Source organism: Dendrobates tinctorius, unplaced genomic scaffold (genome assembly GCF_039654945.1).
Source record: "Dendrobates tinctorius isolate UK_male_01 unplaced genomic scaffold, ASM3965494v1 ptg000231l, whole genome shotgun sequence".
Classification (NCBI taxonomy): Eukaryota; Metazoa; Chordata; class Amphibia; order Anura; family Dendrobatidae; genus Dendrobates; species Dendrobates tinctorius.
This window is the reverse complement of record NW_027361898.1, coordinates 21636369-21651259: the sequence shown is the minus strand read 5'-3', so window position 1 is coordinate 21651259 and position 14891 is coordinate 21636369. Positions and strand designations below refer to the sequence as shown.

At 44.7% G+C, this 14891-nt stretch overlaps 1 protein-coding gene across 2 annotated transcripts in view; it reads left to right on the top strand.

Moving 5' to 3' along the window:
• The window catches only part of MED12 (mediator complex subunit 12), a 179997-nt gene that overhangs the window by 141698 nt on the left and 23408 nt on the right, over positions 1-14891 (top strand). For both annotated transcript variants that reach the window (XM_073556161.1, XM_073556162.1), the window contains exons 24-32: positions 1363-1464; positions 1556-1669; positions 9218-9381; positions 9533-9712; positions 10681-10752; positions 11003-11160; positions 11252-11413; positions 11700-11811; positions 12931-13020. In XM_073556161.1, coding sequence (XP_073412262.1) covers positions 1363-1464; positions 1556-1669; positions 9218-9381; positions 9533-9712; positions 10681-10752; positions 11003-11160; positions 11252-11413; positions 11700-11811; positions 12931-13020 — 1154 coding nt within the window. The remainder of the gene's footprint in view (positions 1-1362; positions 1465-1555; positions 1670-9217; positions 9382-9532; positions 9713-10680; positions 10753-11002; positions 11161-11251; positions 11414-11699; positions 11812-12930; positions 13021-14891) is intronic.

Sequence of the window (14891 nt, the reverse complement as noted above, 5' to 3'; positions counted from 1 at the left end):
CCATATTAACGGAAAAATAAAAAAAACGAAAAAAGCTCTGGGGGTTAAAATTTGAAATGTTGACCTACTGAAATGTATGTTCAGTAAATGCACTCAATACTTGGTCGGGGCCCCTTTTGCATCAATTACTGCATCAATGCAGCGTGGCATGGAGGCGATCAGTCTCTGGCACTGTTGAGCTGTTATGGAAGCCTTGCTTTGATAGCAGCCTTCAGCTCATCTGCATTGTTGGGTCTGGTGTCTCTAATTTTCATCTTGATTATACCCCATAGATGCTAGGTTGTGTCATCATAGTTGTAATCAGGGTTGGGGAACGTGCACACGTTGAGTTTTTGATTGCAGAAATTTATGCATCTCTTGGCAGGAAAACGCAACCTCAAAAATTTTACATTTTTGGTCTGGTTTTTTTTTTCAGTGCATTCAATGGATTAAAGTCTCAGGGCAAAAACGCAGAGAATTGACATGCTGCAGATTTTCTCCATCAAATCTGCATATCAAAAATACTAAACGTGTGCATGACACTTGAGGTTGCTTCAGATTTTGTCACAAATCAGTGCAGAAAAAAAAGCAACAAAAATTCACCAAATCTGCTACCTATACACACATCCTTACCAAAACCCTTTCTACACTTTCCCAGAGCCAAAACCCTAGCTACACCTCTGAATTTAATATCTCCTCAATGGAGAGAAGAAAAAATAAATAAATAAAAACTACATTTTCTTGATCTCTCAAGCACTTTTACCTTACGGTAGTCAGTTTAACATGCAAAAATTGCTGAAAGTTTCTGTTTCCTTACACGTAAGGGCTGTTTCATTATAAAGCTTTTTTAGAGTTTGGAAGGAAAGTAGACAAAAGCCTGCCCTCGGGAAGTATAACTCTGAAGACTTCCACATAACTAAAGATCCTTTTATTTAGTGATACTATATGCAGTCCTTTTTTGTTTTAGGAAACAATGGTGTGTGTATAAGAGTCCTTATTGTTCTTTCCTCCAGCTCCTTTGGACAGGCACTCAGGTTTTCCTTTGATGCAATTTGTTCTCTTTAGTTTGATTAGTTGGAAAATCATTAAAGAGAAATCTGGCGCGGTCCTGCGGAGGTTTTTCCTGTGCGCACAAGCGCTGTGCAGTTTTCTGCGTTGAGTGGGAAGTGTAATGAGTGGCAGATTGAGCATATGATGAAAGGTGTTGTGTAGCATTACACATGTCCTTAATTGCCTTACCATTGTTTGCACTTGATAAGGATGATACTATACACTGGCCCACAGTTTATTTCATGAACATGTTGGATACAAATGTTTTCTCTCCACTTCGTCTGCCGCCATTCTGTTTTGCCAATTTAACATCTGAGCTGGTTTTCTTTGCAGCTTGTAGTGAACAGGATTCTGAGTCTGGAGCACGTCTCACTTGCCGTATTCTGCTTCATCTGTTTAGGACGCCGCAGCTGAATCCTTATGAACCAGACAGCAGTAAGTTAATGGTGTAAATGGTCAATTAGTATATAGAAGTAAAAAAAAAAACTAATCATTTGGTTTTCATCATTGTTTTTTTTTCTTCCAGATAAAGCAACATTTGGGATTCGTTCTTCTTGTGACCGCCATCTTCTAGCAGCATCTCAGAATCGCATAGTACCAGGAGCACTTTTTGCTGTTCTCAAGGCAATATTTATGTTGGGTCAGTTGTATTTTTTTTATTCACAGAGTGAGGGGGTGGGCTTTTATTGTAATGTTAATATGTAAATCAGGTAAGTTTGCATGTTACAAGCTCTTAAAGGGAATCTGTCAGATGGATCAACCCTCCTAAGCTTTCTATATGGACATGTCGTTTATAGGATGCTTAATAAAATGATGTCTCGATATCTGCGATGCGATGTCTTGTACCAGAGAAATCCTCATTTCTCCTTCACCTCATTGGAGGACACAGAACAATGGGGTGTATGCTGCTGACACTAAGTAAATACAAAAAATTTAGCTCCTCCTCTGCAGTATACACCTACCACTGGCTCCAGCCCGAACCAGTTCTTGCTTAGTGTCCGTAGGAGGCACATGGGTCTGGTCTTGAGACCACAATTTTTTTTTTACTTTTTACCATTTTTTCCAATGGATTACAGGCGCGAAGGATCCTTTCAAGGGTCTGATCTCCCCAAACCAACAACAGGAGGGGAACGTCTGAGCTTTTTTTAGGGGCGATGGTTCCCTTTAGGGCACGGCTCTCCCCGCACCAACAGATGGGAACATGGAGTGTCGCCTCCATGTACCCACTTCTGAAGCCAGTTTTACAGCGGGACAACAGCCCTGTCCCATCCTAGGGGAGTGAACCCCTGGGATGTACAGAGGCATCCATGGCGTCTGTGCGGCCCCCACTGCATCACCACTAATAAAACAGCAGCAAAGGAAGGAAGTGGACAGTCCCTCTCCACCTTCCTGGCAAGCAGATGGTGGATGGAGGGCTCCACTGCACCGTCCACGTGGCATCGGCAGAAAGTCCAAACTCTGCGTATGGGCGGCTCCCTCCCCATCGCCCCTGATGTACAGCGGCGGTGGCGGGAAGGTGGACGGTCTTTCCCTCCTCCTCTGAGCTTTGAGTGGGTAGAGTGCATCACCGTCCACGCTGCAGCCTGGGCATCAACGGCGGCTCCATGCCGGGACGCGCACCACTGGTAAGGGAGGTCGGCGATGGGCTCCTGCAGCAGGGTTTTCGGCGCTTCCACGTGGCGTCCCCCTCCCCCGGGTAACGCTCCCGCCGGCTGCTGCTTGGGCCTATTCATCGAGCAATACACGAAGCTCCTTCCACTGGATGCCATTGCGGCCTTCTTTCCAGAGCCATACTTTTTTTTATTTTTCCATCAATATGGCCATGTGAGGGCTTATTTTTTGCAGGACGAGTTGTACTTTTGAACAACTCCATTGGTTTTAGCATCTCGTGTACTCGCAAACAGGAAAAAAATATCCAAATGTGGTGAAATTGCAAAAAAAAAAATGCAATCCCACAATTGTTTTTTTGTTTGGATTTTTTGCTAGGTTTACTAAATGCTAAAACTGACCTGCCATTATGATTCTCCAAGACATTACGAGTTCATAGACACCAATCATGTCTAGGTTCTTTTTTTTTATCTAAGTGGTGAAATAAAATTCCAAAGTTTGTTTAAAAAAAAAAAAAATTGCGCAATTTTCCGAGACCTATAGCGTCTCCATTTTTCGTGATCTCAGTTTGGGTGAGGGCTTATTTATTGCGCACCGAGCTGATGTTTTTAATGACATCACTTTTGTGCAGATACGTTCTTTTGATCACCCGTTATTGCATTTTAATGCAATTTAGCGGCGACCAAATAAACGTAATTCTGGCGTTTCGATTTTTTTCTCAATACTCTGTTTAGCGATCAGGTTAATCCTTTTTTTATTGATAGCTCGGGCTATTCTGAATGCGGCAATACCAAATATATGTGTTTTGATTTTTTTTTTTACTACATTGCTATGAGCGCCTACCACAGGATGGCGCTCATGTCAATCCTGCATCAACAACCATAGAGGTCTTAAGGAGACCTCTGGTTGTTATGCCGACGAACCGATGACCCCCGATCACATGACGGGGGTCAGCTGTGCACGTATTTCTGGCCCGATGGCAGGAAGCGCTCGTTAGATGCCGAGTTTGACAGCGACATTTAACTAGTTGATAGCCACGGACGCATCAAGATTCCATCTGCACCTATTGCAGGCACATGTCAGTTGTTCAAAACAGCTGACATGTCCCGGCTTTGAGGTGGGCTCACCGCCGGAGCCCACATCAAAGCGAGGGATACTGCCATCGGACGTACTATACCATCCGATGGCAGTAAGGGGTTAAAAAAGACCCTGCAGCAGACGCATTAGTCAACATTGGCCCTTCCTAAGTTAATCCTGTACTGTTTGTGATGACATTTGTATGGACACAGTCAAGAGCATTTCTGGGGAATTGACCAAAGAAATGGATGTGAAGATGGAAACGTACACTAGGTCCATCGGTTCTGGGAAACCCTACATCAGTTTGTGGTGGATATTTGAATCTATATCCACCATCTATGGATGTCACTGGACTTTTTGGATTACATAATGGTCTTAATGGCTCTTAACTCTTTAGGGTGTCCTAGGCCCAGGTGATAAGAATGGACACTCGCTGCTCTGTATTCAATACCTAATTAAATATACTCTGCACTACGCTCCCTGTTGAAGGATAATCGCAATGCACAGGAGCCTTCCACAGCTACCAGAACAGGTATATCAAGCCCCCTGAGCGGGCTTCGTTGCCATTTCAGTCCATGTCGCCACTGACAAAAGCAATACAGTCCCTCCTCTATCAGCCTTGACTGTCACCAACTGCTTGGGAAGATTCATCCACCTTAAATTACACAGGGGCGACATCCCTTAAGGGCTCCGCTCTCCCCATACCTAGAACAAGTGGGAACGCGGAGTGTCGCCTCCACGTGCCCCCTCTTGCATCGTTTTATGCTACGGGTGTGTCTGTGATATACAGGGCGACGGATCCCTTTAGGATACCATTCTCCCTACTCCAGAAACAGATGGGAACGTGGAGTGTCGCCTCCACGCAACCTCCTCAGCACCCAGGCCTATCCCGCCTCTTTGTTTCCTGCGCCGGATTAACAGCCCGGTACCGTCATCGGTGAGTTAATCCCTTGAATGTCCAGAGGCACTTACCGGGACCGTGCGGTCCCCTCACCATTGCCCCTGATGAACAGTGGCAATGGCAGAAAGACGGATGGCCCTTGTCCCCTCCTCTGAATTCAGGGTGGGTCGATGAAAGGATAGGACATAGTTTGCCGGCACATGGTTCCTCAATTAAAGACCCCACGAACCAGCAGATAGAGAACCTGTCAGTTCAGTTCATTTTGAAGCTTCGGGCTCGGCACTCTCCCCCTCTTTTGCCGTAGTGTGGGTATCTAAAGCTGTGGTCTTTTGGGCTGATAACCTGAGCAGGACCATACAGGACAGCATCCTTCCTCTAGAAGCAGTCAGACCTTCTTGACCAGGGAATATTTGTTGCACGCGTCCTTAGACTTAGAATGGCGAGCGGGCTCTGCATCCTAAAGGCCTTTGATTCCTTCCCCAGCAAAAGACTAGGAGTCTTTTTCATTGTCGACAATAGACACGTTGCCAGTCTTTTCGTAGCAATTCCGGTTTGGCCAATGCAACCTCCTCTTCCGGCACGGGGTGTTCCCCTTCTGGGGAAAGGAGTACCCAGGTCTCCATTAAAATCATCCAATCGTCCAAATGAACCACTAACTTTTCCGGTCTACTCCTATATCGACATATCTTGTTTTCCCTCATTCACCACGAATGGGTCAGAGACCTGGTGTCTTCCGGATACAAGATTCAGTTTTCTCCCTGTCTCCAGCACGGTACTTCTCCTCTCGCCGCCCCCCCACCCTCCCAAAACAGTTGCGCAGGCTTGGCCTTTCTACCGAGCCATCGACTTCTTACAACAAGGCGGGGTCATCGTTACGGGCCCAGAAGGCGAGATTTTTTCTAGGGGTCCTACTCGAACTTATTTGTGGTCCCGAAAAAGGACGAAACGGACAGACCATCCTGGACCTGAGGTTACTTGGCAAGTTCGTCAGGATCTGGCACTTCAGCATGGAGTCCCTCCAAACTGTCATTTCTTCGTTGTGGAAGGGGGAGCTCCTAACACCCATCGACAAAGGGGATGTTTGCCTTCATCTAGCACTTAGCCGTTCGAGAGGAACACTTCCAGATTGCGGCTTTCCCTTCGGGCTTGCCACCGCTCCCAGAGCGTTCGCAAGGGTCATGACTGCTGTAATTTCCATTCTGCACTCTCGGGGTGTGGTAGTTCTTGCACATACCTAGACGACCTCCTGATCAAGGAACCGTTTTTCCCAAGATTGTGCAGAGTGTGTCCGTATCAATTTGGACACACTTTCTCGCCTGGATTGGCTGATGAATTTAAACAAATCTTCCTCGGTCCCAGCTGAGCAGATGTTCTGTTAAGGTATGACCCTGGACACCTCCTGAGGGTTGGTAATTCTCCCTCGAGACAGCGTTCATAGCCCTTCTACAGGGGGCTCGGCCACTTTGTTGCCCATTTCCTCATTATAGGCTTGGGACAGGAATCCATGGCCATCTATGCTGCCTGTCTCCACGGGTCAAGTGGGTGCTCACGTGGTGGACGTATTGGTTTGCCCTCACTCTAGGAAAAAACTTTTCTTTTGAGGCAATAGGAAGTGATCACTACCGATACCAGGCTTCTTGGCTGGGAGCGGCCTTCCATCACCACACTGCCCAGGGGCGTTGGTCACCTCGGGAGTTGCTTCTTCTGCTCAACATCTTGGTAATCCGGGCGATTTGGTTGTCCCTGTGGCGGTTCCATCTCCGCATGGCGACTCTTCCCATCTGAATACAGTCTGATAACGCCACAGCCTTGGTGTACATCAATCTGCAGGGGGGGGTACCTGCAGCAGGGTGGCAATGCGTGGGGGCCGAGATGACAACTCGCTAATCGCAGCGGTTCACATCCCGGGTATGGAAAACTGGACGACAGACTTCCTCAGTCGTCAAAGTCTTGCTTCGGGAGAGGGTTAACTTCATCCGGAGGTATTCCAACAGATTTGTCATCGCTGGGGATTCCGGATGTAAACCTGAGGGCATCAAGGCTAGACGCTAATGTACCCGGGTTCATAGCTCTGTCCCTGGATCCAGAGGCCATCGGGGCAGATGCTCCATGGCGTCAATTTTGTCTCTCCCACCACACACTTCCGCTACTTTCGAGGGTTATCAGGAAGATCAAGGCGGAAGTGTTTCCGGTGTTCCTTGCCGCTCCGGACAGGTTTTGCCAGGCGTGGTACGCGGAGTTGGTTCTGCTCGTCATCGATGTTTCCTGGTGACTACTGGTTAGCCCAGATCTGCCCTCCCAGGGTCCGATTTGTCACCAGAACACTTTGCTTAATGACCTAACCCAAGTTGGGTTCTCTCGAGAACGGTTGCCTTTTATATCGGTCACTCGAAAACCTGCATGTATCACTGCACCCGGGAATCGTTCTTTGCATGGTGCAGTGAACGCCGTCGTTTTCTCTTGCCTTCTCCATTACGACTATCTTGAAGTTGCTTCACACTGGGCTGGTCTCAGGCCTAGTGCTTAGTTTCCTTAGAGGACAGATTTCTGCCTTATCAGTTTGGTTTCCGCTCCGAATTACTTCTGTGCCGCAGGTGAAGTCTTTCATTCAGAGGGTTCCCCATGGGATACCTCCCTACAGGGAGCCGTTGGACGCCTGGGGCCTTAACTTGGTTCTGGGCGTCTCACAGGAGGCTCTGTTTGACCTGCTCCAGGATGTCTCTCTTTCTCACTTTTCATGGAAGGTCCCCTTCCTAGTTGTGGGGAGCTTCGATCAGGCGGGTTTCGGAGCTAGACGCTCTTTCCTGTCAAGTTGCCTTTTCTCTTTCTTCGCCAGGATAAGGTGGTTCTCTAACCGCCCCTGTTCTTCTTACCCAATGAGGTCTCTTCCTGTCACATTTATGAGAACATTGTCCTGCCCTCGTTTTGCACGGCACCAATACGCCGTTTTGAGAGGACTCTCCACACTCAGATCTCATAGGATTTTCGGAAGGTACATCTCCCGGACGGCATCGCTCGGCAAGACTGGCGCCTTAGTCCCTTCCTGTGACCCTCAGGAAGAACGAATAACTGCTTTCAGGTTCACAATAGCCAGGTGGATTGCCATGTCAGAAGCAGGTCTTAGTCAGAGAGGGTTAGGGCACACCCCACTCGTTCTGTGGGTGCTTCCTGGGCCATTCGGCATCAGGCGTTGGTGGAACAAGTTTACAAGGCTGCGACTTGGTCCAGTCTGCACACCTTCTCAAAGCGCTACACCTTTCACACTCAGGCCTCAACAGAGGAAAGCTTGCAAATACGGATCTTGCAGACGGCGGCAACACATCTCTAGGCATCTGGTGTGTCAGGGTTTGTCGGTCCTGTTTCCCATCCAGGTACTGCTCTGGAACGTCCCATGGTCCTGTGTCCCGCAATGAGGTGAAGGAGAAACAGGGATTTTTGTGTACTCACCGTAAAATCCTTTTCTCCGAGCCACCCTGTTGGCCTGATGGCTGTTTGTTCTTTGGTTTGACATGTTGTACCTGTATTTGGTTATGATCTCCTACTGCTTTGTCACTGAACTGGTTTGGGCTGGAGTCAGTGGTAGGTGTATACTGCAGAGGAGGAGCTAACTTTTTTTGGGTTCACTTAGTGGCAGCAGCATACACACCCATGGTCCTGTGTCCCCCAATGAGTGGCTCGGAGAAAAGGATTTTACGGTGAGTTCACAAAAATCCCTGTTTTTCTTAATATGTAAATGAGCTGTTAAGATCTATGGGCCGGACATAGATCTCGCTGAGAATCTGCCTCCAGAAATTATTTTAAATGACGGGATATTACCAGTGTGAAACATGTAATAACTGACTGCACTCCCCTGATCTACATTTCCCAAACTGGCAACACCATTTAAAATATGCTGTGGAGGTGGAGTCTTGGGGAGATCTTTGTCCCACCAATAGATTTTACCAGCTCATTTACATATTAAGACATATGTGGATTTTTCTGAATTAAGAAATCACATCACTGTTTTCTCTTCCCATTTTGCCAGCAGCAGAATTATTTGATTTCTTTTGGTGTGTACTTTTAAAATGTTTAAATGCATTGTCCCGGAGTTTTACATTGGTGGTTTATCCTTAGGACAGGTCATCTATATCTGATTAGCAGGGATGCGACACCCGCGGCCCCCATCGACCAGCTGCTCTTAGTGTCGGCAGCAGCTAGACGAGCTGTTTAGTTGCAGAGCTGTACAGTACAGCTCTGTTAACTGTATAATGGCTGTGGCTGGGTACTGCATGTCCGCCCCATTTTGGTTCAGATAGGAACAAATGTGCAGTACCTTGTCGCTTCCACTAAACAGACGGAGCTGTGCTGTGCAGCTCTGCAACGGAGCACAACCAGTTGCCACTGGCACTGGGAATAGCTGGTTGCGGGGGTGCCAAATGTCGCACCCTGAACCAACCAGATTGACCTATCCTAAGGATGGGCCTTCAATGTAAAAGTCCCAGACATCTCCTTTAAAGTACTGCATGAGAATCGATGCTAGCAAGTATGTAATACAATGTGTACTGCGCTACAGATTGCTAGCACTATAGCAATTTCCATGTCTATGTACATTGTGTCTTCCAGGTGATGCAGAGCTGCAAGGCTCCGGCTTCTCATTACCTGCAGGTACTGAAGATATTACAGATGAAGACTTGGCATCAAACAGGCCAGGTGGGCGATCTGTATCCATAGAGACTGCAAGTTTAGATGTGTATGCCAAGTATGTTCTGCGCAGCATCTGCCAACAGGTGAGGCTTTGTTCGCATGCTACATAATGTATGCTTACACTGTATGCTGAGAAGAGAATAACCCTGGCGTTCTCCACTTATTTGGTTTGCGCAGTGTATTTGTCATTCTACTTATTTGTGCGTTTTCTTCCCTGATTGCGGCATTTTTCAGGAATGGGTAGGAGAGAGATGTGTTCGCTCCCTGTGTGAAGACTCTATTGATCTCCAGGACCCTGTTCTCAGCAGCGCTCAGGCCCAGCGGCTCATGCAGCTGATTTGTTATCCACACAGACTAAGCGATGCAGAGCAAGGGGACAACCCTCAGAGACAGCGCATCAAACACATCCTACAGGTAGCGTCAATGATCAAGAAGATCCACTGACAAAAGTTCAGTTCAGAAAGCTGCTTTTTGTGGTTTGTTAGAAAATGAAAGCAATCAGTGAATTAATTGCCTTCTGAAATGCCATTAGAATTTTATTTAGTCTAAAAGTCTTCACTGTGTCCTTGCATGCTAAAATAAAGGCTCGTGCAATAGCATTTGATACCTTGGTGCATTTGGTCTGGTTACAAATTGGGATCAATATATACACTTGGGTCCACAAGTGACGTGCTTAAGATATGACGTGATGGTTCAGCAGGCTTTCTTTTTCTTTTTTTTTTTGTCATTGCATCTAGTAATAGTATTTTACATGTTTTATTACTTCTGACATACAGTACTGTGCAAAACTTTTAGGTTGGTGTGGAAAAATATATACAGTATTAGACCGTGTCACCCTTCTGACTTTGTGCACTTTAGTCCTTTTATTCGCAGATACCTACAGGCATATGGCTTACATTACTAACTCCCGCAATGTCGGATGATTTATTTTATTCCTGTCCTCTGCCCCAGCTTCTTTCTGGCTTTGTAATGTTGTATATGTTTTCCTTGCATATTGCTTTTCTCTTATCTCTAATTTAAAAAAAAAAAAAACTACAAAAGCTTTCCATCATGGGTGCCACTAGATGGCACTAGAATGGCGGGTCCATTGTAATAGTTTCTGTGGGATTTCTCCTCTTCTATCTATGCCATGCAGCTTACTGGTATGGTAAGGTAATTCCAGTAAAAGAGCAAGGTTGGAGGCAGCCTTCCATTGATGGATCCATCTTTTTGTTATTCATGCGACTTACCAGCTCAGTGGATGAATGACTGGATCTTTAATTAGCATTCTTCCTGTTTATTACACCTTTAGGACTGTTTGATCACAAATCCTACTCTACATAGCTCTTCACCTGTACTATGAATTATTAGATCTCATGATTCTCATTATTTCCACCCATTAGAGCCTGGATCAATGGACAATGCGTCAGTCCGCACTGGAGCTTCAGCTGATGATCAAACAGACATCAAACAATGTAAGAGAAGTTGTATAGTTTTTCTTTTTCTTTGACAATGTTAGTTTTACTCACATTTTGTAAAACAAGGGTAAAAAAAAAAAAAATTGTACAAGATGATTTTTGCAATGCAAGGTACTGATGATGAAGGGGGGAAGATGGATAAACTTATAAGGCTTATTGGATCCCCATTGACTTCTGTTGTGTCATAAATTGTTGACTTTGGAATATATCTGGTTTTGTTTTTTGTTTTTTTTTCATTATTTTATAGGAGATGAATTCCCTCCTGGAAAATATTGCAAAAGCTACAATTGAAGTGTTCCAGCAATCAGCTGAGAATGTCTGTGCACCCCCTGCAAACAATGCAGCGCCTAGCAATGCCCCAAGTACCAATGCCACTCACAATGCCAAGTCTAAGCCTGTGCTCAGGTAAATGTGGACTGTTGCTACGTCTAACCTTGGCTTGTCATTTCAGCTGTATTAAGCTCTGGCTTCTGTCTTCTACTTCATTTTGTTCCAGTGCTCTGGAGAGGTCTGGTGTGTGGCTCGTAGCTCCTCTGATTGCCAAGCTGCCAACATCAGTCCAAGGGCATGTACTGAAAGCCGCTGGAGAGGAACTGGAGAAAGGACAACATCTTGGATCCTCTTCTCGTAAGGAGCGAGACCGCCAAAAGCAGAAAAGGTCAGTGCAAATATATAAATTTTTAGTTGGCAAATAGACTAATAAGTTGAAGGCAGCAGAGTGAGAATTAGAATAATGTATAATCTAAGGCCTACGTCTACTGCCATCTTCAATTACAGCACATTTATATATGTGGGCGAATTATTTTAACTTCAATTCTAACTTATGTCAGATACCTGATTTTTCACTCTAGATTTTTCTAGGCCATATTTTAGCAAAAGCAGGGATGCTAACAATGAGACCTGTTGTAATGAAATGTTAAATTTTTCTCCTTCTTTCCTGGCAGTATGTCTCTTCTCAGTCAGCAGCCATTTTTGTCATTGGTGTTAACCTGTTTGAAGGGACAAGATGAGCAGAGGGAAGGACTGTTGACTTCTTTGTACGGTCAGGTGCAGCAGGTAAGGGATCGTGATACAGCAGTCTCCTGCAATTTGCTGTTGATTGATCATTTATTATGTGATCTGTATTTACAGCTTACAATGAAAAATGACTTGACGTTGTGAATAACTTTACCTACCCCTGTGGTTTAGGAGCAGACACGTGTACAACACACTGGGAGGTGATCAGCGTAGGTCACACACTTTATTATTGCAAGAACATATCTGGCATGTTTGTTTCAAGGACATTAGTCCTTTCCATTTGGCTTAGGCTGTCCGATTCCTGGCCCTCTCAATGTAACACGTCTCCAAGGTTGCCATTGTGTTAGCCTTTCATGAAGGTGATGGCTGCAATAAATAGTTTGTTCCCATTCAGTTTTGGTGGTAAAATTGCAGAAGCAACAATTTCGCAATTTATTTATTTCATAAATGGAGGAATTTTTCTTTCTTTAGTTTTTTTTTTTTTTTTTACACCTGGGTCATCAGCCATTTCAGCAGTGCTGTCGAGCTTTCCGTTAGAGCTTATAAGCACTGCTCTGGAGCGCACCGCCACTTCACCCATACAATGCCACACAGGCAAAACCCCCGTATAGCAGCATCAGAGAGCACACAGCTCGGAACAAACAGTCGACCAGGAGCGCACCTTCCCCCGAGCAAACAGGAAGCCTGAAGACAGAAGAAGGGACAACCCCTTTAACTGTTGAAATCTTACTAGTACAGGTCGGATTATTCACATTTGGTGTATGATGGAAATAATCCTATACACCAGTATTATTTTGGCATCTGTTGGGTACTATTCATCTATATACCTTAATTTATGCTTTATAGAACAGTGCTGTACACTACACTATTAAATGTCGGGGGGGGGGATCTTGTAAAAGGAAAAAAAGTATATACCAGTTGTTTGTCTGACCACTGTAATGTTTGCATCAGATGGAGGACTCTAACCCAGCATGTGAACAGATTCTACCCAGCTTAACCCCTCTAACCATTATTTACTAGCTACGTGTAAGAACCCTGGTGCTCTCTGACACACTACTATACAGACACATTCATAAGTACTTTTGGGACTTTTGCAGACAGTTCATTTGTAAGCGATTGATTAATTTGTAGAATGTTTAAATGATCTGTTTTTTTCAGATTGTAAGTAACTGGAGGGATGATCAGTACCAAGATGACTGTAAAACTCCTCAGCTACTCCATGATGTATTGAAGCTCCGTCTGAACTTGGTGAGTAGATGTACTAGGATATGTAGTGTCAGTAATATATAAAATGTGCAACGTCTTTGTTTCCGATGGTGTCCTCTATTACAATTTTTGCCCATCCATTTTCTAATGTCTTGTCTTATCCTGGTGTTATGTTGTGACATTTTGTTTGATTGTAGTCTCATGAGACCCAGGACTGCTGTGAATGAGGTAGTGTTGTAGTTCCTTGTACAGCTGCTGCTCGGGAGCATTACTGTGCAGGGACTATCTGAGGAGCAGCAGTGCTCGCACAATAATGCGTTTTTTTTGTGTGAGGCTTTTTGAAATCCTTGCAGCGGAACCTGCAGTGATCATTGATTAACTTTTTCACAACCTATGACGTATAGGTACGTCATAAATTCCGGGACACGACCTGATGCGGCACTGAGCCAGAATCTATTCCATCATATGACAGTTGATTTGATGAGCAGTCATGAGCTCCTAACAGCCGTGGGTGTAATTGTGATCCATCCACGGCTGTTAACATGTTAAATGCCGCTGTCAATCTGACAGCGGCATTTAACACGATTGTGTGAGAAGGGCATCACAAACCCCACCCATTGGCATCCCTGTCACATGATCACGGGGCGCCGATAGTTTGGTATGACAACCGGAGGTCTGCAGAAGACACCCCCCTCCCGTGCTTGTCAGTGCATTGCAGATCTACTAGGAATGTCGGACAGGAGATGATTATGTCAGCCAGATGTAGCAGGGCTTCAGCCCTTCTATGTGTATGATAAGCGATTGGATGATTGCAGCTTCACGTTTCCTAAGGAGGAGACTATTGTAGCAAGTTAAAAAGTTGAAAAAAAAAGTTTTAAAATATTTATAAACTTATATTTAAGTACAAATCACCCCCCCCCCCCCTTTTGCCCCTTTCTGAATAAAACAATACAAGAAACTACACATATTTGGTATCATTTCGTTCGATCTATCAAAGTATAAAACAAGTGAATCCAATCACTTATCGGCATAATGAGACAAAGTATTTAAATTTTTTTTGATCGCCACAACATTGCAATATAATGCAGTAACAGGCGATGAAAACACTGTATCTATCCCAAAATTGGATCAATAAAAAGTCCTCTCTGCCGGCAAAAAATAAACCTTCACCCAGCACCAGATCCCGAAAAATGGAGACGCTACGGGTCTCAGAAAATGGCGGCTTTATATTTTTTCTTAACATACCTTTAATTTTTTTCACCACTTAAATTAAAAAAAAAAAAAAAACACTATACGTTTGGTATCTGCAAACTCGTACTGACCTGGAGAATCATACCCACAGGTCAGTTTTAGCATTTAATGGACATGGTAAAAGGAAAAAAAAAAAAAAATGTGGAATTGCACTTTTTTTCACACAATTTTTTTTCCCCCGTTTTCCACTACACTATATGGTAAAATTAACGGTGCCGTTCTAAAGTACAACTTGTCCCACAAAAAAACCAAGTTCTCACTCATATGGCCATAATTAGAAGGGGAGCAAAAATCGAAAGGTCTTGAAGGAGTTAATTGCAAATCTGTAGTGTGTGTGCGCCCTCCCCTACTATAGTAAAAACAAGCAACCATTAATGACTTTTGTTACATTACTTTGACTGATACAGCTGTTACAACAATGTCAAAGACCCTGCTCTTGCCACAACTACCTGGATAAAAAAAAAAACAATTCTGATCCCACCAGTCCTTAAGGTCATAATGTCGTTTCAAAATAAGCACAGATGCTTGCCCCAGGCATAATCCTGGCTCTGCTTAAAGGAAATCTATCAGCAGTTATTCACTATTTACCTAATCAGAGTGCAACATACATAATATAAGGTAAGAGCCTGATTCCAGAGATGAGTCACTTATTAGGCTGTGTG